General features: G+C 43.2%; 1 protein-coding gene and 1 long non-coding RNA gene across 2 annotated transcripts; both read left to right on the top strand.

The window, feature by feature from the left end:
* Positions 1-15,650: 15,650 nt before the first annotated feature.
* Positions 15,651-17,589, top strand: LOC141957086 (uncharacterized). Its single transcript, XR_012633062.1, has 3 exons — positions 15,651-15,766; positions 16,428-16,514; positions 17,506-17,589. It is a non-coding gene; the product is annotated as an uncharacterized LOC141957086 (long non-coding RNA).
* Positions 17,590-17,779: 190 nt separating this feature from the next.
* Positions 17,780-22,330, top strand: CBLN2 (cerebellin 2 precursor). The gene is made up of 3 exons (XM_074897774.1): positions 17,780-18,115; positions 20,275-20,394; positions 20,697-22,330. The coding sequence occupies exons 1-3, from the start codon at positions 17,795-17,797 to the stop codon at positions 20,892-20,894; spliced, it is 639 nt and encodes a 212-aa protein (XP_074753875.1). The 5' UTR covers positions 17,780-17,794; the 3' UTR covers positions 20,895-22,330.
* The last annotated feature ends 1,214 nt before the right edge of the window (positions 22,331-23,544 follow it).

The following is a 23,544-nucleotide window of genomic DNA, read 5'->3' as shown; positions in this document are numbered from 1 at the left end:
CTCTAGCTCAACACTAATATAAAGACAAAGTTGACAGTACAGCTTAACTCAACACTTTAAATTCAACCTGTGACTAGAAGCAGGCAAGGAATTAACAATTTTTCTTACACAATTATTAACACTATTTTTTTTTTTAACATAAGTAAATAAAGATGAACAGTAAAAAGGTACAATATTATGATTTTTTTTGCCATCAATATTATAGACGTTCATTAAAATAAGTATTTGTAAAGGAGATCAAATAAATTGACACTCAACACCTAATTAGCTTATGCTGAATTTGATTACCCAGGTTCACCAGGCTCTAGAATTAGGTTACTAATGTATAATTACATACTTTTTGCAAGGATTAAAACCAATTTAACATCATTTAGAAACCCTATAGTTTACTGCTAGAAAAAAGGTTCAGGAGCTGCAGAAAATCCCTTAAAAATATTATCTAATGGACTGCACAAATGATTGCCTTTTAGCCCAGGTTTACCACACAATTTTGCTTCTTACCTCTAGCCACATTCCAATTCACTTTGTTATTCCTCCTATAACCCCAAGAGACTTTATTTTCAAAATGGCTTTTATCTGTCATGCCATGTAAAATGTGCTTTAGAAGTCTAAGCAAAATAATGTCAGCTACCTTCCTTTGTCACTTTGCTCTATTATCCACACAAAAAGTCTAAAGTATTTGCTAAACTAGAGCTGCTGTCTCTGAATTCTTACAGATCTGGAATTTAATGATATTTTCTCCCTCAAAATAATTTCTTTAATGTAAAAACTACACTTCAGTTAGCTTCAAGTACCACAAAAGGTGTTTTAAGTTACTGAATACTAGGTAAATTTATTCCAGAAATTACTAACTTATACAAATTTAGAGCACAATAAATAGTAGGCCAACATTCATCATTGTCTCTCTTAATGCCTTCTGAGATTTCTAGTATTGCACATCTTTGCTTTGCCACAAGAGGATCCAAAGAAAAATCAAACACAGTAATTACAATTATGAGCTGTCATCATATTGAATTATAAATGAAAGAAAAGCAAATCTGTGGAAAAAAAGACACAAACAGAAAACAATGGTTATCTCAGTCAAAATGCCTGTTATATATTTTTTTTGTCTCAGTGTTCACTGTCAAGAGTTCCAGCCACACCATCCAAGTCGCAGAAGGCAAAGGTGGGGACTGGGAGAAGAAAGAACCTCACATTGTAGCAAAAGATCAGATTTGAGAACATCTAAGGAACCTGAAGGTGCACATGTCCATAGAACCCGCTAAGATGCATCCACGGGTCCTGAGGGATCTGGCAGATGAAGTGGCTAAGCCACTATCCATCACATCTGAGAAGTCATGGGAGTCCAGCAAAGTTCCTGCTGATTGGAAAAAGGGGAAACATAACCTCCATTTTTAAAAAGGGATAAAAAGAACACCTAGGGAACTACAGACCAGTCAGTCTCACCTCTGTTCCTTGTGAGATCATGAAATGGATCCTCCTGAAAAATATGCTAGGGCACATACAAAATAAGGAGGTGATTGGTGACAGCCAACATGGCTTCACCAAGGGCAAATTGTGCCTGACAAATTTGGTGGATTTCTACAAGGGGATTACAGCGCTGGTGGATAAGGGAAGAGCAACTGACATCGTCTACTGTCCAAAGCTTTTGACATTACCCCACAGGACATCCTTGTCTGTAAATTGGAGAGACGTGAAATTGATGGATGGACCATTTGGTGGTTAAGGAGTTGGCTATATGGTCACACTCAAAGAGTTGTGGTCAATAGCTCAGTGTCCAAGTGGAGAGCAGTGATGAGTGATGTTCCTCAGGAGTCAGTGTTGGGACCAGTGTTGTTTAACATCTTTGTTGGTGACACGGACAGTGGGATTGAGTGCACCCTCAGCAAGTTTGCCAGTGACACCAATCTGTGTGGTGCAGTCAACATGCTGGAGGGAAGGGATGTGCCATCCAGAGGGACCTGGACAGGCTTGAGAGGTGGGCCTGTGCAAACCTCATGAAGTTCAACAAGGCCGAGGGCAAGGGCAATACTAAGCACAAATACAGGTGAGTAATGAGTGGATTGAGAGAAGCCCTGTGGAGGACTTGGGAGTAGTAGAGGATGGAAAACTGACTATGAGCCAGCAATGTGCATTTGCAGCCCAGAAAGCCAACTGTATCCTGGGCTGCATCAAGAGAAGTGTGGTCAGAAGGTCTAAGGAGGTGATTCTGCCCCTCTGCTCTTGTGAGACCCCACCTGGAGTACTGTATTCAGCTCTGGGGCCCCCAATATAAGAAGGACATAGACTTGATCAAGGGAGTCCAGAGGAGGCCACAAAGAAGATCAGGGGGCTGGAGCGCCTCCTTATGAGGACAGGCTGAGAGTTGGTGTTGTTCAGCCTAGAGAAGAGAAGGCTCTGGGGAAACCTTATAGCAGCCTTCCAGTACTTATAGGAAAAGCTGGGATTGTAGTGATAGGATGAAGGGTAACTGTTTTAAACTGAAAGAGGGTAGATTCAGATTAGATGTGAGGAAGAAATTCTTTACTGTGAGGGTGGTGAGACACTGGAACAGGCTGACCATAGAGGTTGTGGATGCCCCCTCCCTAGATGTGCTAAGGCCAGGTTGGACGAAATTTTGAGCAACCTGGTCTAGTGGAAGGTGTCTCTACCCATGGCAGGAGGGTTGGAACTACATGATCTTTAAGGTCCTTTCCAATCCAAACCATTCTATGATTCTATATCCTTCTTTCAGAGACTTTGGATAATTGTAGCATCTTTGAAATCATCATGGAGAAGCTCTCCATCCACAAATTCAAAGTTTAGTATTTCCACAATTAGAAGTCAACTCTCCTTGAATATGTCATTAATAGACCAAGGGTTTTCATTGTAGGGTAAATATACTTCATTTTTTAGGTCTTTCACTAATTTCTTACACACTATTTCAATAACTCAATGTATTTCAAAACCAAAGAAATTTCTTAAGAGAAGCTCCTGAAAGTTTTATCTTAAACCCGTTATGTTAGTGGAAATTAGAAATCTCAAATTCAGATAAATGCAACTATTTCTCTCTTTCCACAAGGAAGGATCACCTCTCTAGAATTTGAAATTTCAACAGTAAAAAACATGTTAAGATGAGGAGTTTCTATCTTTTCAGTAACAGGATTTAAGCATTCAATTTAGAGAATGACAAAACCATTTTTATGTCATTTCCTTTGTGCTATCTTTGCAAAATACTGACTTAGTACCCTTGAAACCATATGGTGTTATGTACTTGCTTGGCAGAAAAAAAAAAAAAAGGTAAAAAAAAGTATGTAGACACAAAATTAAAGGTCTGAGACAGAAGGTCTACAGAAACTGAAAGAAGAATGTGTCACTGTCTACATCAGAATGGATACACTTTCCATTGCAGTCTATGTTTTAACAATCTTTTCTCATACATATACCCAAGTTAACACCCTCAGTCTCTTGTGTAGGTCTCAAAATGAACTAGTACCCAAGATTCACCCTTAGGGAACATCACAGAATGAGTGCTGCCAAAGCCAGACCAAGGCAGCCAGCCACAAAACAACAGTGTTAACCCTCCAAAGACTGCACTTGCCGAAGTCTCACTGAAGCTGCATGACACAGGTGTTTAGAGTTTGACTGAACATACTTGCAATCATTCTGTCATTAATTCAGTATGTGTACATGTTGGGTTTGTAGCTGGTGAAGACAATAAATATGTAATAGGCATTTATTTGCTTCTGCTCTGGAGAGCATGGAATCTCAGAACATGTTTCTACTTAGAGTTCTAGATTGTTGGGGTTTTTTCTCTTTTTTTTTTTTTTCCCCCATCTTCTGAAGGACTTTTTATCTTGCTATAGCTTAATGGGTTTTGAGATTTTATTTCAGGGAAGCCCAAATAACATCCCAGAGAAAGAAAGTATATAGTTCTGAGAATCATTTTTATTACTTACATAATTCTTAAGGAGAGTATTTGAAAGCTGAATTATCATCAAAGGAGTCCATGGATGTTCCTGTCTGTGTCTGGAAAGATTTTTTTCTTTTTAATTATAGTAAGGAATTTGTTTAAGCTGCACTAGAAACCTAAATAACTTCTTAATTTTTAACAGCACTTTATATGACATTATCTATTTCTATATAGAAGGCTTAATATACTGCCTAGACTTCATTCCAAATTAAACTGTTAACAGCTGTCAGTCACATAGTATTTTATTAACATTTTTAATAAGAAGATCTTCATTAGTTCTCTCAAAAAACTCTGTTCACTAGGTATCAACAAATGTCAACTCGTTACTCACTGATCCGAAGGGACTGAGAAAGGAAAGGAAGGCCCCTACATATTTTATTAAAATTTTAAGTAGATGTTAAGGGTATCTATGCCTAGGTGAGAATTCTAGGGTTGATTTTCATAAGGGTACTGTATTGTCTCCGATATGCATGCACACATAAAATTATATAATGGAGTGAAAAAATGCATTTCTTTGCAATGTGGTTATTCATCGAAAGTATCTATTTTTAAGGGACAATTTTTTTTAACTCATTTTCTCTGCAAAAGTGCATTTGAGTAGTAAGTGCTTTGTAATAATCCCCCACTGTAAAGTGCCATTCCTTCTGAAGAAGGGACCACACTTTTCTGCTTCATCTGACCTGTGTTTTTAGGAAAACAACTTCTGCGGAGGGAAAAGGTATCTGCTTTACATAGAAAAGAGATGGAGAAGGATATTTTAAGATGACTGACTCCAGCCTGAATGCTACCTAAGGCAATCCAACTGGAGACCAAGTAGTGAAAATCATGCCTTTCTACACTAGGCAGGTTTGAAGATAACAATAATCCTCAGAATCGGATGAAACTTCATGATCAATCTTTTGATAGATCCAGTTATCCATTTCTCTGAAATATCCATTATGTCTTGAGAGAATGGCAATACTAAGGACATGTGCTCTGAAGCAAGAAAAAGTCTGTGTCACTTGTCACTTGCTAAAGAAATCCTAAAGAGAACCACAGCAGACCAGTGTGGGCTTTATATATTACAAATCAGTGTTTTACAGTCTGATTAGCTTTAATTTTTAGACATCCATCATGACTCTTAAAATTAATCATTAGATAAGTAATGTGCAGTGATTAGGGGAAATTTCTAAGGATTAGAAAGAAAAGATGTTTCAATTCCAAACCCCTGAAGTGTAAAATATTTTGGAATGTTACTATTATAGTGAGAAATGCCTTTAATATTCTAAGCAGGGCTTGAATTTAGGTTTGAATTCTCAAAATAACATTTCCATATGTTCCAGTGGTTATTTTGTCATGTATACAAAGCTGACCGGCTCCAAAGGAGAAATAGAGATTTCAGTGCGATCCAGATCTAAACTGGCTTACAGGGAGTGAAGTCTGCTTCTTCCTCCAGTGAATTCCAACAGTTTTCTAAAAGAGAAAGGTAAGTTTAAAAGGCTTTGGCCTGGAAGAGGCTTATTCACGAGTGTCCTTTTTGGAAACCATATTATGATGGGATAAAATCATCTAAAAAATTCTGAAACTCAGAGTTTCATTCCATGTGAAAGCATCACATAACTATAAAAATGTGTTTAATATTTGTATAGTTACCTCTTTATTTTCTGTACCCTCATGAGTCAGTGTTCTTTTAAACAACACAAAAAATGTGAACTAGTGAATGAGTGATGATTCAGTGCATAGCCAACTTCCAGAAGCCTCTTTCTATCTCTAGACTTGTGCACGACCCAAACCTAATTTGCTTTGTTTTTCTGTTTGTTGTTTTCTTTTCAACAGAACCTCTGCCCTTCTACATTCAATCTATTCTGGAATCTAAATTACTTGAAAATCTGAAAGAAACAGCTTTTAATGGTTTGTCCAATTGAAGCATACTGAAAAAAATTTGAAAGGAATTTTGCCTTATGGAGGATCTGAAGGTAAACGTTGCCACATACAAGAATCTGCATAAAAAGCCTAATGCTTTGTTTTTCTGCACAGAACTTAATCTTCATTATCTTACAACTAGAACATAAATATCTGTATGATACTATGGGATTTTATCCCACTGATGAGATAGTTAAGCCCCTGTAATACACCACAGGGGTTCATGATGAAGTTTCTAGGGGTTGCAAAGCTGTCATAATTATCTGTCTAATGACTTTTTTTTCTGCATGGGAGCATGAAGCTCCCAAAAGAGGGTCTAATCTATTAGCTGTGTGGACCATTAGCTATATCCAGATTCAGAGAGCCATGAAGATGAGTTTTATCCTGTGTGACAGGCTGCTTGTAAAACAGATGTATCAAATCTCCACTTTGCTCAGATATATAGTGCGTTACAAATGGGATGAGAAACAGTAAAACTTAAGGAGTAAGACAGATGAATCAATAAAAAAAAAAAAAACAAAACATCGAGAAATCTTCCAGTTGCTCTTAAAAGTATTTCCCATTGTACTAGATGGCCTTTTTACTATTAAAAATGTATAAATGTTGAAACCTAGTGCGCTCACAGAAATTCTTCACAAACTGCAACAGTGATATGCAAATGGTGCTCAGAATGTTTCTGCTGCTGCAAACACCAAGGCTAACTCAGCAGTCTGATTATATTTGTCGGGTGATGCAGTGAAAAGAGACTGGAGAACGTGATACTTCTACTCAGGAACAGTGTGTGTGTGTGTGCACATGTGCGTGCCTGCACATAGGAAGAGAGGTGTATCTCATATGGGATCAATTGCAGAGTATGATGATTCAGTCTGCATGGTTTAAGGGCTGTAGGTGTGCCAGCTATAGGAAGGATGGATGAGTGTAAAGCTATAGCCCAAGGAGCTCAAGGAGCTCCAAAGCATCTAAGAGAGTGGTTGAAGAAGTCAAGCCTAAATAGCCCAGCTCCACTCAGTTGGCATTTTAACTTTTTTTTAGGCTAGTGAGAATTTCTTCCTTAATGTTCAGCATGTGATGAACTGATTAACTGAATTTGAACTTAGGCCGTATTCTTTATATCTTTGCATGTCTTCTGATACAAGTCTATTGTTCCTCTTCAGGTAGCCATACTCTCCTCCTTCGTGCATACTGGCACTGCAGTTATCCAGTTTACATCTGATGTTGACTGCTAAGAAAGTATTGATTAAAGGCTTTAGGTGTCATCATGAATCAAAGGACTCATGTGCTTTGTTTAGGCTTCAAAATGAATTGGAATTCAGTTGTGCATTTCTCTGCTTATTTTTATAGAATGACAACATAACATTTACCTTGATATTTTTTGCTCTGTGAGAAACCATGGGATACTAGTAAAGAACATTTAAGGCTTTCTGAGGTATTTCACCTGATTATAGCTGGGGAAAATGTGTAAAAGGAAGATGATAGAACCTGTTAGAATGAAGCAGCTGGAGAGGAGATATGACTGGCAGCAATTGTGTTTCAGGTGGAAACAGTGTAAAATGGAGAAAAATAGACAAAATATTTCTATATTTCAAAATCAATATTGGTTTGGGTGAATTTTCATAGGATTTCTAGCCCATATTTGGGAAAATAAAGCAATGTGGTGACAATAGGGGGTCATTCTTCAGCCCAGATATCACTGGCAGGTAAAGTTTACATATTATTTGTAGCATTTATTGCTTATTCTTAAGTAAGTTACACTATACTTAAAAGCCAGTAATGAACAGTCATATAAGCAGACAGTCATCAACTAGACTGTGATTATTTGCAGTGAGTTCATAATTTCTGGCAGATCAAGAATTATTTGCTTAAAAAGTCTGACAGAGGTACGTTACTTTTTGTTATTCTGACTTTACAGTCTGCCTCTGGACAGTTTTAGATGCTAGGAATCAGTTATTGCTTTTTGGGGTACGTAGTTTTCTGCGTTCTTGTTTTCCTGAGACTGACCTTAAAGGTGAAATCCCTGCCTCCCAGCTGTGACTCACTCGTTTGGCAGCACTGTTTTCCAGTGCCCAGCACAGCCAGCTGCCTTTGCTCCAACTACTGTGTTCCTAGGCCTAAATACTAGGGTGCAGCCAAGTCATTAAATACTAGCAACTGGACAAGGGGGATGGGAAACAGATTTTCATACAAGCATGGGCTTAGACCTGGCCTGAAAGTACAGTAGCCTACAGAAAGCCTATAGTGAGGTTGCCCTAAATTCCATGTTCATTAAATCCTCCATGTATTAAACTATAAAATGTCACCAAGTCCTTAGGAAACAGAAAAAAAAAGAAAGCCACTGAGAGAAAAAAAAAAAAAAAAATTGTACTATATGTACACCTAGTGCACAGAGAGACACTGCTTGAGACAGATATATTGTTAATGGTGCTTTTCCATGAACAACCCTACCCACTGTCATAATACCTGGAAAATTTTTTATATAATCCTTTTTTAGCAGTAGCTGTGAGGAAGATGAATATCGTGATTTTGGGCAAGTGAGAGATTGTCATAGCTTCCATGCCACAGGGTGCTGGAAAGGGTGTAACATGTGCTCAGCGCTTTTCTTGGGGCTGACATCTCAGTACACATGGCCTGGGTCTCTGTCTTCTCTTTGAGAGCTGATAACCTCAAGCATGGTTGCATTGCTGTTCTCAGTCATGCCTCCCCTTCCCTTCCTCCAAACAGAAATAACCATTTTGTTTTGCCTTACTTTGGTGGAAAGTTCTACACAGATAAAAGTATGTAAGGAGCTTAAAGACGTCTGTCATTGGCACATGCAACATTTAAGCAGAGCTGTAAAAGATATCAAAGAATTTTGCTGGGTCTTGAAAAGTGACAGTTACAGAGATGCCAGCTGCTTTGCAGTCATTGCAAAACCTATCTCCAGAATCGGTTTCTGCCTTTTTACAGAACAGAGTTGACATCTGAAAGACATGTCTGTGGCACAACAGTATCTACAGAGCTGCACTGAAATCCTTTTTGTCACCACAATGACAAAGCATAATAAAGTAATAATAATACTGATTCAAGAGCATCACAAGCACGAAGTTATGAAAAGAGATGCTACCAAATGCTTTTGGTATTTTTTTCCCCTGTATTGTGGCTCCAGGCCTACGAAGGTTTAAGTATATAAAGAGCAAAGCACAGTGGGACTGTTCATGTGCTTCAAGTAAAACACAGGCTAAATCTTTGCAGGCTCGAGACTTTCAATTCAGACAATCTGTACATCATTTTCCCTAATATATATATTATATAATGTATATAATATGTATATAGCAATTTCTGCTTAAAGGAATGATTTGCAATGTGAAATTTGTTTTATTTTAAAAACACATATTGTTCTTGCATTTGGCAAAACAGTATCAGAGCTCTGGTTCATTGATTTTCTTTAATTTAAAGTCATGGAATTTAGTGTCATTCAGTCCAATGCACTGAAAGCTTCAGATGTGAAATCCCTTGTGAAGGTCTCAATATTAGAATTGGAAATGCTAAGTCTGCCTCAAAGTCCCTAATGTAAATGTCTGAAATTTAACAGTTGTTTTCTTGTACTGAATGTGTCGACAATTCCCTGGAAAGAAAAGTACAAGGTGATGGGAATGACGGCTTCTGTGTCACCTCTTTTTGTCTGTGCCTTCAGATGTCGCTACTTTTCTATGCAGTCACATGCAGTAGAATATGTTAGGTGTTCAGTGTTTGGGACAGGCACAGATCAGACCACGTGAGCCCCTTTACAGTGAAAGATTACCTGGGTCTACTACTCTGAGCCTAAATCAAAGGATGCGACCAGAGGTGTATGTGGTTTCCCAAAGGTATGGTACAAACACTTATCCTTCAAAACAGATCAACAAGTTACTTTACAAAAGCAACTTTCTCACCTGTAGCAATACTTCCTAGGGGAACAGAGAATGACTAAACAGTAATATATGCCAAAGGTTCAGTTCAGGACAGAAAATTAATTTTCAACTCTTCTTCCAAAGAAGCTGTTAAAAGTGAAGCCAATAACCATTCCAGACACAGTGACATACTCCTAAGGCCCCTGGGCTTGGCTTGCCACTCTTTTGGCATAGAATATTCTAGCTTCTCCTCAGTGTCTTCCCCTCTCGATTCCCTTGAGTATCTCAGACATTTACTGGACTCTGGCTTTGAGTACCTGATTGTAAGGAGAGACAAATGCCAGTGTTCCCTGATGCCCTTATCCAGCTCAAATGAGCCTTCATTCACAGTGGATTGTGCAAGTGTTCAACAGGTAATGTTCCATCTCCTTTCCTACTTGCTTTGATGTGGACTGAAAGAAGTGACATGTCACAAGTGTTTTCAGGGACATACAATTTAGCAGCCACAAAGACGAATGGGATAGGTCATACTTTATAATGCAATTGTTTAAAAGTAGCAAGAGATCTGCCATTGCATCTATCACCATGGTTTGTGAGGCTATCTCTACAGTTGTAACAGCTAAAACTTTACTTTTTTTTTTTTTTTTTTTTTTTTTTTTTTTATAAAAGCTTTAGATTCTGGAAGAGAACAATGTAATGCTGTACTGATGCACGATGACTGTATCTGGATTGGCTATGTGTTTCCTGGTGCTTTCGAAGGAGACAAAGATTGCTATTCAGAACTATTTCTAATGAGGCAAGAACAGAAGTCTTCACAGACCTGCGAAAGCTAAAGGGGTATGAAATTTTGCCATAAGTGATGGAGCAGAAACCTACAGCAGCACAGAGCTGTGACAGAAGTGAGGTGTCTGTAATCCACATCAAGGTTGTGAACTCCTTGGATCGATGTACATCTTCCTGACTCCTAGACAACATTTTAATGGCCACTGGCTACTTTGGATTTTCTCTACGGTCAGCTTAGATATTATTTTCGTAGGTTGGGATCAGATTGTAAGTGTTCTTTGGGTGAAGAATTCCAGTCTTCCCCATTTCAAATAAATGCAGTCCTACGGAGCAGCTGCATTCTCTTAATAATGTGTGACAACTAATCTCACTAATACATTAGTTTAATTATTGTTGAAAATAGTGAACTCTGGTGGAAGAGTGAAAAAACACACATAAAAGCTGAAAGAAAAATATATGACTGATTCATCAACAGCCAGAGATCTTTTTCATTACCCAATGAGGGAAACTAAGACTTAATACAAATGTCACTAGTGTTCTGAGAGACTGTGTGCTGAGGTGGAATGAGCATATAAAGGTGATCATATACATCTGCTTTAATTCTCTAAAGCTATAAATATTCTATTGGTTACATCACAGATTTATTTATTTCAGAAGAAAAATTAATGTTAAAAAAAGTGAACCTAGCTGGTTTTGCTCCCTAGCACAATGATTACAACTCTGTATAACAGATAAGATTTCCAAAGCAAGTGGTGCTTTTTATATTCCTATTTTATGAGTGTGCAACTTGAGACAACATACAGAGGCCTATTTACACAGCAGTTGATTTGTCAAAAAAACCCAGGCTCTTTCAAGCAGAATCAAAAAATGAAGCAACAAAAAAATGAGGCAAAGAAATGTATGAACAAAAGAGTTATAGATTTCCTTCCGTGTATGTCATTAAAGAGACAGTCTTCTACAGCATTGCTTTTCAAACCTGATTTTGTATTCTGAAATGCTAAACTCAGAACTAACTAAATGAAAGCATTAATAATGTCATCTTCTATCTATGCCATATATTTTTATTTCTGTGGATTGTTTTCAGAAATGTCAGAGTTTTCTCTGCTAATGCAAATTATCATGCATCACTAAAAATATGCAATTTGATATAATTTGGTTTTCCAATTAGAACAGGAGGGCCTGCTTTGATATCTAGCTGAATGAACTAGAGAAGCTAGATAATGCAGTTGAAGACTGTGGCATCTCTTTGTTGTATTTCAGTCCCATTTTAAGATTCTCTCTTCCAGAAATAAATAGTTCATATCTCAGTTTTAAATTTCACATTTGTGTGACATTGTATAGCAACATCTCACCTGAAGCAAGAAAGTCAAGGCAAAAATTATAGTTTAAAACCACTGGTTCTTCCCAACTTTCACATGGAGCTAACACATAATATATATATATGTACTTAATATATACTTATAATATCTAATATTTACATAATATCGATCTGTAAGTTATCATAATATATATAATATCTAACATATATATACCCAAAGAACTTTATATATATTTGATATAATCCTGAAGGGATCTTCTGTAATGAAACTTGCAAATGTGCTATGTTTATAGCAACTTTTTGATTAGAAACTTCATTTAAAGTCTTCAGTCTCTGCATTCAGTTGGGAGTCTCAGAGAGACGATCTTAGGGGAACACATACATTTTTGTAGGCGCAAGAGAATAAATGAAGTCCTTAATTCTGTTAGCTAAGAGTTACCTTTTAAAAATATCCTTTCCTTATTTAAAAGATCAAGTTGTGACTTTTTATGAATGGAAAGTGCATAGCCAAAACTTAGGCACACAAGCAATGCTGAGTGTTACATACTAAATAAATATTTATTTTTACTGAACAAGTCCCATGACTGGCCAGTGTTGTGGTAAACATTTCTGCCACATGCCTTTTCTTGTTATACAAAAAATGTTCAGTCTATACAAAAAATGGAAGGCACACTGGGTTGCTGTTGTCATTTATCTAGTTAAAAGCTGTTATTCTATGTCGAAGAAATTCAGAGAGCAGCAGAGTTGCTCAACATCATTGTAGAACAGTTTGTTCTGAGGATGCATCACACCTTAGAATCTGGACATAAGTGTTGAACACACAGGCCATATAGGTGACTGCATGCACATTGTCTGAACATTCCTGATTGGTATATGTTTAGAAAAAACAAGCTCTCTGCATCGATTTTTTCTAATGATATGACATCTTTGTCTCTAAATTCTCCCAAGCAAACCAGAATGGCCTGAAAATGTGTTGGTCAGAGGCTGATGACAGAGTCACCATATGATATTAGTAAAAAGGCACTGCAAAATAACTTTCATCTTAAAATTAATCCGCTCTCCTCCTGGAGCTGAAATTCTATGAAATGAGGAGGGATTAAACAGAGTATGGTGGCATGTTGCTAAGTGCTAGCCATTTCACTGCAGGGGCTATTTGTCAAATGTTTCTGGAAGAGTATGTACAGTAGTGGCATACAAACACGTCTTAGAAGAATACATTTAAATATCACTGTACAACTGTATGTAAGAGCTCTGGTACCACTACAAAGTTATGGAGTATTTTCATGACTGCCTTATCTCTATGGGGTGTACAAGGCTGTATTTAGCAATATTTTAATAAAATAATGGTCACACACAAATTTTATTGTAGATGAGCTTTGACAATGGTTCAATGAGTTTGCACACCTGCAGAAAAAGTAGTATTATCAAAGTAACTGTGTGTTAAGATATGACATTCAGAGATCCGATCTGATATTAAATGGTATTAAAGCAGATCTGTATGATGAATTATATTGTAATAAAAATATTCTAATGTCTTATTCTTTTTTGTTTTACCATACTTTCACTATTTATTTAATAAATTATCAGAAATTAAAGATGTTTTCTGGAAGAAAATAAAATTTTGTGTTCCAAACCAGACTACTGTCTTGGGTTGTTCTGGTATTTTTACATGAACAAATGAAATGTACTTGAGGAATTACACATATTTCTTTCAATGTGTAAAATCTTACACAAATATTTATGAATTTATATCAAGACATGATATTCTATATGAAGATGGATCACACAAAATCTTCTGTCTATAGTCCTGACCTTCCTATGATGGGACGCCCTTTGCAATTGAGAACTGACACCTCAGAGACACTTACGACGAATCTTCCTATGCAGGAAAAAGATAACTGCCTTGATTGATGGGTGACGCACTAAGACTCAGGGGCTAGAAAAGAAGTTTAAGTATCTCTGTGAACCAACTGTAATGTATTAGATTTTTTTTTTCTGTTTTGTGTACACTTGAGAACTGCAAATACCTTCTCTGCTTATATTTAGAAGCTACACTTTCTGAAGTCGCTCCATAACTGAGTGAACTGAATTTCCCTATATTAATAATATCAAAATCTGTATTTTCAACCTTGCCACTCAGAGAAGAAAGAAAAGATGCAGAAATAGTTCCTCCAGCTGCATAACTCCATGAAAGCTGAAGGTTTATTCCATTAAGGACAATATTTAATTAGAAGTAATACATTGAACTGTTTTCTAATAAACACTGCAAAGGTCATATAATTAGATATTTTATTAGAATTGCTATTCTCCCTTTCCATTCATGCTGTACTGATTTGTACTGATTGTTCTTTTGCTAGTTAGCTATCTAAGGAGAAGGAGGTTTCTGTACATGTGGGATCTGTTCCTTGTATAAAAAGAGAGGCAAGATTTAATCTGGTTTTCTGTGGATACACATGGGATTTAAGGGATTTTCAGTTCCCTTTAGTTCTTATGCTCATCTTTCTTGAAAGTAATGGGCAGATATGATGACGTGCCATCATTCCCTGACCACTGGGCCTAATGTTGTAATCATATAAAACAAGGAACTAATCTTTTGGCTTTGCTTTCATTCCTTGTTTATACAACAGAGTCATAAACAATGAGTGGTGTGGTCTAAAGAGAAATATTAGCAGCTCCCTAGTGCACCAGACCCATGCAAGATTGAGTGTTGATGTCTTCAGGAGGAATTTCTGTGGTCCTTGGTTCACTGTCTTGCTGAATAGCTGCTGCCTTACAGCCACAGACTGGTTCCTGCTCTGATTTCTGATACTTTTAATGCACGAGACTTTTCAGCTTTCTACTCTGATCCCTCCATGCTTGAACTCAGAAAAAAGGCCATTAAACATGGGCATTTCAGGCTTAGTATTAAATTCTCATTTGAAATGAGGAGCTATAGGTTAGGAATTCCCTGCACACTGCTTAGCTGCAATTTCAGGGCATGATTAATTTCTCGGTGCAAATCACCAGGCAGACACCCGCAGGGTTTCCTTACTTGTGCTGAAAGCAGAAGACTGAAACAGAGGAGCGCTCATTCATGGATGAGATCGTAATTTTACGATTGAGATACACCTGCAAATTTCTCTCCGTATCAAGAGCTACCGTTTAGATTTATACGCAGTTTTCTGACAGGTTCCTTTCAGATGCCGAAGTCTGAGCACCAGGATCTCAAGAAAAATGCCATACGCAACCAGAAAACCAATTTGCAATGGAGAGGAAGGCGTCGAAATGCAACGCTTTTCCACGAAACCCCATCGCCAAGCGCTTTGCCTCACCCTCCCTCGCGTTGCCGCTAACCCCTCAGCAGCCGCCACACGAGTTGAGACGCATGAAACATTTGCAGCCGGTAATATCTGATGGTAACCTTGACGGTGACATACATCATCATTACCGCTGCCTGAGGCGGGAGGGACCCGCCGGCGCGGCGCGCCCCGGCCCCGCTGGCAGCGAGAGGCGGCGGCCGCTCGGTCCCTCGGCCTGACGCTCTGCCCTGCGGGATTTTCCCTCCCGCCCTTGCGGGGGTCCGGCGCGGACTCCGGCCCTGCCCCCTCCGTGCCAGCCCCCCACCGCCCCGCGGGCCGGCCCCGCCCGCCCCGCCCGCCCCGCCCCGCCCCGCCCGGCGCGCACTGCCCCGCGCTGCCGCCAGGTGGCGCCCGGCGCCCGCGCTTGGCCGCGAGCCGCGGGCGGGACCGGGAGGGGTCGCGGAGCGGGACCCGGGAGCGGGTCGGGGTGCGGATGCGGGCCGCGGAGCGGGTCGGGGTGCGGATGCGGGTGGCGGAGCGGGAGCGGGTCCCGGGAAGGGAGCAGCAGCCGGTGCGGGTCGGGGAGTGGGTCCCGGGCAGGGCGCGGGTGCGCGTCGGGCTGCGGATCAGGGAGCGGGTGCGTGAGCGGGAAGCGGAGCCGCCCCGGGTAAGAAACAGTTTAATAAAGGGGGAGCCGCCGCCGAGCGCGAGGTGCGGAGGTGCGGGCATGGGAATGGGGCCTTTCGGGGTGCGGTGCGCAGCCGTACGGCCTGAAGTGCCCCGACAACCTGTCATTTTTAGTGATTTTGATCGTTATCATCCTTATTAAAGTCTATGACGCTGCTCGGTGCGGCCGCAGCAGTGGCCCGTCAGCGCTAACGTGTCAGCGGCATGTTTGCACAGGGGACGCTCAGCCCGTCGGGCTTAGGTAGGAATAAGGGGGGCGAGGAGGCACGGCTCCCCCCTGCCGCCGGTGACACCCTGCGGCGGGGCGCCCCCGAGAGGCGGCCCCGGCGGAGCCCCACGCCTCGCCGGGGCTGGCCGCGGTGTGCTGGGGTGCGGGGCCGGGGTGCGGGCGTAGGGCGCGGGGCGTGCCTGGCCAGGGTGCAGGGTGCGGGGGGGGCCGGGGCCACGCTCCGCTCCCGGCGCCTGAATACCTGCAGGGTGCGAGAGAGTGCGTGTGTGTGTGTGTGTGTGTGTGTGAGAGAGGGGAGGAGGAAGTGGGGTGGTGGTGGTAGCGGCTGGGGTGTGGGGGGGGTGGAGGGGGAGATTATTGGCAATGGGCGGGAGAGAAAGAGGCGACTCCTGTTTCCTTTTCTTTCTGCCAGCGCAATCTCGGCTCATTTTCTCTAAGCAATACAAGTTCACGGACGAGCTACCTAGCCAGCCCTCCTCTCCCGTCATGGACCTCCCAGGTAAAAAGGCCGTTCTCCTCCCCGCCGGCTGTTCCTTTTGCAAAATACCATTGTAAATGATAGCACAAATAAAATGCGGGGTTAGGGCAGAGGTAGAGTTGCCTCGGGGAAAGCGTAGGGGCGATCTCCCAGGAGCGAGATCTCAGGGTGTTCTGGTGAGCGGGGAAAACTGAGATACAACTTCGCAGGGCGATGCCGGGTGAGGTTTTGCCTCCTGCGATGTGTGTGCTTGCTGGGGTGAGAGCCGGGGGATGCCTGAGCCGGCCGCCTCCTTCCCGAGAGTTGGGAGAGCCGCCGGGATCCGCGGCAGCGGGGGTAGCCTGGCCTGGGGGACAAAGGGTTGGCAGGTACCAGCCGGGGCCCGAGCACAGCAGCCCCCGGGCGGGGAGGAGGGCGGCGGCGGCTCCCAGAGACCGGTCGGAGCAGCGCCGCGGCGGGGGCGCGGGCTTCGGGGTGCCCCGACCCCCCGCGAACCGTAGGGATAGCGGGGCGGCTCCAGCGACGGGGAGAGGGAGCATTACCGGTAAGAAGAATAAGATCTCTCCTCCCGTAGTGCCTGGGGCGTTAGGAGACCGACATAAACCCGGCTCGCAGGTGTAGTAAAAAGTAGGGCCGTGGGAACTAGCCGGGTTTGGAGCCCCAGTCGGCTCTGGGGAGGGAAAGGAACTGTCCGAGGCGCCCACAGGGTTCCCCACCGTGGGTTCAGGGACGAAATCTGCCGCGCTGCCTCCTCCTCCCGCCTCAAAGTACGGCTGGGGCTGCGGGACGCCCCGCGGCTGGGGGACCGGAGCAAGAGAAGACGCGAGGAGACGCCGGGCAGAGAGGGGTCTCTCCCGGACCTGTTGTGCCGGCTGGGGCGCCCGGGGCGGGCAGCGGGGTGCTGCCAGGCGGGGAAAGGGGTGCTGCCGGGCGGGGGGTGCTGCCGGGCGGGGGGGTGCCAGGCTCCTGCCCGTCCGCTTCGCCGTTTCACCGCCGCCTTTGCCCTTGCCAGGCTGCTGCGCGCCGCCCGCCCTCTGAGTAGGCTCCTTCGCACCGCGCGGAGGAGGAGGAGGAGGAGGAGGAGGAGAAGAGGCGGAGGAGGAGGAGGAGGAGGAGGAGGAGGAGGGGAGGAAGGCGCGGCCCCAGCCGCCGCTGCCCAGCCGCCGTCCCGCAGAGCGCTGGCCGCAGGGCGCCGCGGCGGCAGCAGGCGCGCAGCCCCCTCCGCCTCCCCGCGGCCGCCCGCCCGTCCGCCCGCCTGCATGGCGGCGGCGAGCCGGAGCGGCGGCGGCCCGGCGCTGGGCATGGGGCGGCGGCGGCGGGGGGCGCTGCCGGGGCCGGCGGGCGGCTGCTGCTGCTGCCTGGCGGCGGCGCTGCCGCTGCTGCTGCTGCTGCTGCCCGCCGGGTGCCCCGTGCGGGCGCAGAACGACACGGAGCCCATCGTCCTGGAGGGGAAGTGCCTGGTGGTGTGCGACTCCAGCCCCTCGGCCGACGGCGCCATCACCTCCTCCCTGGGGATCTCGGTGCGCTCGGGCAGCGCCAAGGTGGCCTTCTCGGCCACTCGCAGCACCAACCACGAGCCCTCCGAGATGAGCAACCGCACCATGACCATCTACTTCGACCAGGTCAGCCGCCGCCTGCTTTGCCTTCGCTGCCCCCCCCCGCCCCCCCCTGCGCGGGCGCCCCCGCCCCCAGCCCCCCGCCACGCCATTTGTCGTCTCGCTCCCCTTCCATCTTCTCGCCCTGACCCACTCGCTCCGTTGCGATTCTACAGCTCAACGACCCTCAAATAGTTTGGGAAGTTCTTTTCGGTGGATGCGGGGCTTTCCTGGGGTGGCGGCGAGGGGAGACGCCGACTTCTTCTCCGGCCCCCATCGCTACTACGGAGGGGGTTCGAACGGGCGAGTTTGTGCCCTCGGGCCCTTGCCGGGGCGCCTTGCAGCCGAGGATTCCCCCGGGCAGGCCGGGCCGACCCGGGGGGAGGGTGCGCACCCCGCCTTCGCTGCTCTGTCAGAAACGCTCGTTTTGCGGGGCGAGCGGAGGACAGAGATTTACCGACGGGGCGCCGCCGGATCTGCCCCTGCTCTGAGCGCCTTTGGCAGTGTCACAGCATCTCGCAGGGCGAGGGAGGGCTGAGGAAGAGGGTGTTTCCCGCGTTCTCAGACGAGGCGAACGACGTCCCCGGCGGGTTATAACGGAGCGGTGTTACCCTGCCCGGCAGACGCCGGGCAGAGCAGCGGAGAGCCCGGCCCGGCCGCCTTGCCCCTGCCCCTTCCCCACCGCACCGCTTTTGCCCTCCGTCCTTCGCTTGATTTTTGCGGTGAAATTTACTTTTTTCCTACCGCCTCTGACTCCTGAAGTAGTATTGCAGAGTCAGCCAAAATTAGCACACGCAAACTGCTTTCTCTGTTTTGTTGTGTTGTTTTTGGTTTTTAAATTTTTTTTTTCCACCTGTCTGTCCGCCTGTCATTCATCTGTGTACCTGTCTTTCCTAATTGTTTGCACAGCTATTCCTCGTATACAAGATCTCATAAAGTCCGATGGGTAAAGGAAAATTAGAAGGAAAAAAAAAAAAAAAAGAGCTCGCTTCGTGTATAGCTTGTTTTAGACGCTTTACCCCGCAATGCTCAGTTCTCAGGAGTTTGAAGGCGTTCCTCCCTCCCTGCTCCCACAATAACGGATTTTTTTTTTTTTTTTGTCCTATCTTGGAAACAATAGGGTTTGACTATTTGGGAGTACAGGCTCGGGATTTGGGGGCTTTTGTTTTTGTTTCTTCCTGCTTTGTATTTTTCTCCATTAAAACAGAGGTTGTAGGCGGCAAACCGAGCGTGGCCGGGGCGCCCCGGGGGCGGGCACGGCGGGGCAGCCGGCTCGGGCTCAGCCGCACGGGATCGCCACGGGCCCGCGGGTTTTTCTCCCCTCGTTACCCGTGCCTTTCGAGCCAAATCAGGCCGGAGCCTGGAAAGGGCAGCGAGCGGATGAGCCGGGGCCGGATCCCCGTCAAATCGGCGGGCCCCGCACCGCCAGCCTCTGCGGGGGCAGGATGCGGCCGCCGCTTCCGAGTGAGGCTTTGCACATCAGCCCGGGGGGCTGAAATCTTTCTCTTTTTTTTTCTCTGTTTCAAAAGACATTGAAATACAGGACAAATTAAGATTGTGGTCGGGCAGGAGGAGCGGGCCCACCTCAGCCGCCTGGGCAGGGTGCGGGCCAGGCAGCACAGCCCTCCAGAGGGACAGAGAGGCATCAGCTGGCAGATGTTGCTGTTGCTGAGCATCCTCTCTCCTCCTTCGCCCCTCTCTGCAGTACGATTTTGGTTCTATACCCTATTAAACTCCAGGGCAGGTCTGATTTCAGTAGCGCTAACTAAAACCCATACATTTGCATTATGAGTTGAGGAGTTTCGTGGTTTGGGCTTTTTTTTTCCTTCGCTTTTTTCCCTTCCCTCCTTTCCTTCCCTCCACCCCGCTTCTGCCACCTTTGCTTTATTGACGGTGCAGTGTGGACGTTTGCACTTCATCTATCAGTCTTCGGAGATCATTTTTGCATAACTAAATCTTTTTATGAACTGTGATGCTTTTTAAATGCCTCTGTAACTTGGCTCCTTTCCCCTGCAGTGCACTTTTAATTGTGCTGCAAATCCCATTTCGACTAGGCTTTATGTCGGTCATGGAGTTCATGTAATATTTTCACTGACGCTTTTCTAAAGTGGGGTCTGATTTCTCTCTCTCTCTCCCTTTTTTTTTTTTTTTGTTTGTTTTGTTTTGTTTGTTTGTTTACTTTCCAGGTATTAGTTAATATTGGCAACCATTTTGATCTTGCTTCCAGTATATTTGTAGCACCAAGAAAAGGGATATATAGTTTCAGTTTCCACGTGGTCAAGGTCTATAACAGACAAACCATCCAGGTGGGTTGTGATCTAAAGAAGATGCTGTCTTTCCTTTTTTTCTTTCTTACCCCCCCCACCCCCCCACCCCCCAAATGCTCATTTCTAGACACTAAGGTGCATTTGCAAAACCAGCAAAAGGAGAACGAAACTGTAGGTTATTTTAGCTAAAGGGGTCTGCATGCATGACAGAAATCATGCATTGCCTTAGCTTCATTCAACCCTGTTTCTAACCTGCACAAAAATTTAGTGATGTGCCCAGGGCAAAAAGAGTCATTGAGAGTTTTGAGAAAACTCAGATTCTCTCTCTTTGCACTTTTTAGGTAAGTTTAATGCAAAACGGCTACCCAGTGATTTCAGCTTTTGCAGGGGATCAGGACGTCACCAGAGAAGCAGCCAGCAATGGGGTCTTGCTCCACATGGAAAGAGAAGACAAAGTGCATCTCAAACTGGAAAGGGGTAACCTCATGGGAGGGTGGAAATATTCAACCTTTTCCGGCTTCTTAGTCTTTCCACTATAAAAGAAGGCCAAATAGGAGACAGATCCATGAGCCGGAGCAAGGATTCAATCATTGACGACACCCTGAACTTGGCAGCACATGACAATATTTCCAGTCACCCCGTCAGACTGTCACGGTAGAAGAATGATAACCTTCTAAACTCCAACATTTGCTTTGAATATTGACAATTCCTCGGGAACCTGCGCCTCTAATTAGTTTTAGACGACAGTGATCTTTAGGAGAAATGAAATTATCGACCTGAGCAATTTGTACCTGTGATTGTAAAGTCAATTTCGGATTTTATTGTTGGGATCATTGACTTTCTTATTCTTTTTTATTTTTTTTCCTCTCTTTCATTTTTTCCTCTTTTTCTTTCTCTTGTTGTTGTCCCAGTGAGACAAATAACTCGGACCACACAATTGCTTTGTCAAAGGCTCGCTCCAGAGCCAGAAGAATGAAGTGTTCAGCCCAATAAGGTGTTCTTTCCATGCTTTATTTCTTTGTGTTGTATAGCCTTAAGGAAAAAAGAAAAAAAAAAAAAAGAAAAAAAGAAAAAAGAAAAAAAAAAAAGAATGGCTTCAGTCTCAGTCCTGTATTTTTCTGGGGGAGGGGGATTCTGGACATTACTGTGTCAAGAAGTGCTTTATCCAGTGAAGCAAAATTTGCACGATTGGAACCTTATTTGTTTTGTGTTGTTCGTGTTTTTCATCGAATTTTTCTTTTTCCTGATTTTTGTTTGTGTGTGCTAAAAATGTAAGCTAGATTGATCAATAAGACAAAACAAAGCACATATATACCCTGTAGCTCTAAGTAAAGCTAACCAGTGAACAATTCTGTCTGCACTTTCCAGCTGATCTTTATAGACCTATTTAGAGAGAGAGAAAGAGAGAGAAAGAGAGAGAGCTACATGATCCTTCAATTACAATCTGGAAACTGGTAAAGGAACTGACATTTCTGAATTGTCCTGACATTTCTAGAAGCAACAATGGAGGCTTTGAATATCTTCTCTGACCATACCTTAAAATATATCCTTTCTTTGCATTACCAAGCATATTTTGGGTGCTTTTATCTGATATTTATTTGATGTATTTGTCCACTAATGCTTGAGTACACATTGTGGGAGCATGGAGAGATGGCAGAGCAAACTCTTCCAAATATAATAAAACCATCTCTGCTTGACCTGTCCATGGCAAGTATCGGAGGAGTTGCCACTAGCATCTTTGACAGCCTTTGGGAGAGGGGCCTCAGAGGATCAGCAAATGCACCAGAAGTTTCATGGGCGCCATGCATTTATTAGCCCTGTGTGCTCTTCCCAGTACAAATGGCCTCAGAGTTCTGGGGGTGGACTGACATCGATACTGGAGGTTAGGAAAAGTTATTATACCCCAATCGACAAGAGGTAAAATATCAGGAAAACGTCAGTTGTATTCTTTTACCTCATTCTCAATAAACAGATGTTGTTTCTTCACTTTTTTTTTTTTTTTTTTTTTTTTTTATGAAGGCTGGTGTATTAGATGTGCTGAGAAAAATCTTGCTTGAGGAGATGCAAGAGGAATGTTTATATTATTTTATATGATTTTTAGTTTCATTTATTTAATTTGAAATATTTCATCTTGCTATTAATCCCACAAGGATTGATGTGTATAAGAATTTATTTTTGTCAGATTTACTCCTCTGCCACAAACAAATATAATGCAAAGGCATTTGCAGCAAGTCGGTGGTAGCTATGTTGTATTTCAAAATTATGGTGGACATGTCATTTTCATTGTAAATTTATCATTAAAGGGACAAAGTCAATTAAAGTCATATATTCTTAAAAAAAAAAACCCTTATCTGTGTTGCTTATGGTACCTCAGATGACTAAAACATAAGCCAATTAATATTTAACATTTTCATGTATTTTTGCAATTGATGCTGTTTGTTTGCTTTGGCGTTTCACTTTGCTGGTTACTGAATGAATGAGTTTCAGGTTTGTTTTTTAGTGGGTTGCATTTTCTAGTTCCCCCTTGTACATTGGCATGACTGCAATGTTTCTAGTTGCAAAATCTCACAGGGCTGGGTTTAAATACATGAAACAAAACCTGAGTCAACAGTAACCTTTTTCTATTAAAATACAAAAGTAGTTATGAAAATAGTTGTCTTAATGGTAGATATGAAAAATACTTTAATATCTAAGTTTTTGTGTTTAAAACTCTATCATGTCTCTCAAGAAAATAGACACTGAGGTGGGTTCAAGGTCCCTAGTTTTGAGTTTCTAGTATGTTTCCTCTGTCTTATTTTGAAATTCTTCCTACTGCAATCGCTTTCAGTTGTCCCATTTATTTCAGTTCATGTGGCTTGAATAAGTTCTGGGTCTCTCCTAAACCAAATGAGGCCAAGGACAGGGTTTTCCTTGGACATATTCTTGGATGTTTCTTATGTCACTGAAGCTGCAGAATCTGAATATCCTGCTTCATGTATTCAAGTGTTGTAATTTTGACCGTGCTTATTTTATGAAGTTAAATACATTTATATGATAGCCAATCTTCTTTTGAATTTAAAGAAGGTCTCCAATATACTGCCTATCTCCCTCTTCTACTCGTGTGTCCTTTGTGCTAAGCTATAGAGTTAGGACTGTTACATAAACATTTAAATTAAATGGAAAATGGGCAGTAAATTCTTATTGTACACT

The sequence above is a fragment of the Athene noctua genome, chromosome 2 (assembly GCF_965140245.1).
Source record: "Athene noctua chromosome 2, bAthNoc1.hap1.1, whole genome shotgun sequence".
Taxonomy (NCBI): Eukaryota; Metazoa; Chordata; class Aves; order Strigiformes; family Strigidae; genus Athene; species Athene noctua.
The sequence above is the reverse complement of the archived record's forward strand: the minus strand, read 5'-3'. Positions and strand labels throughout refer to the sequence as shown.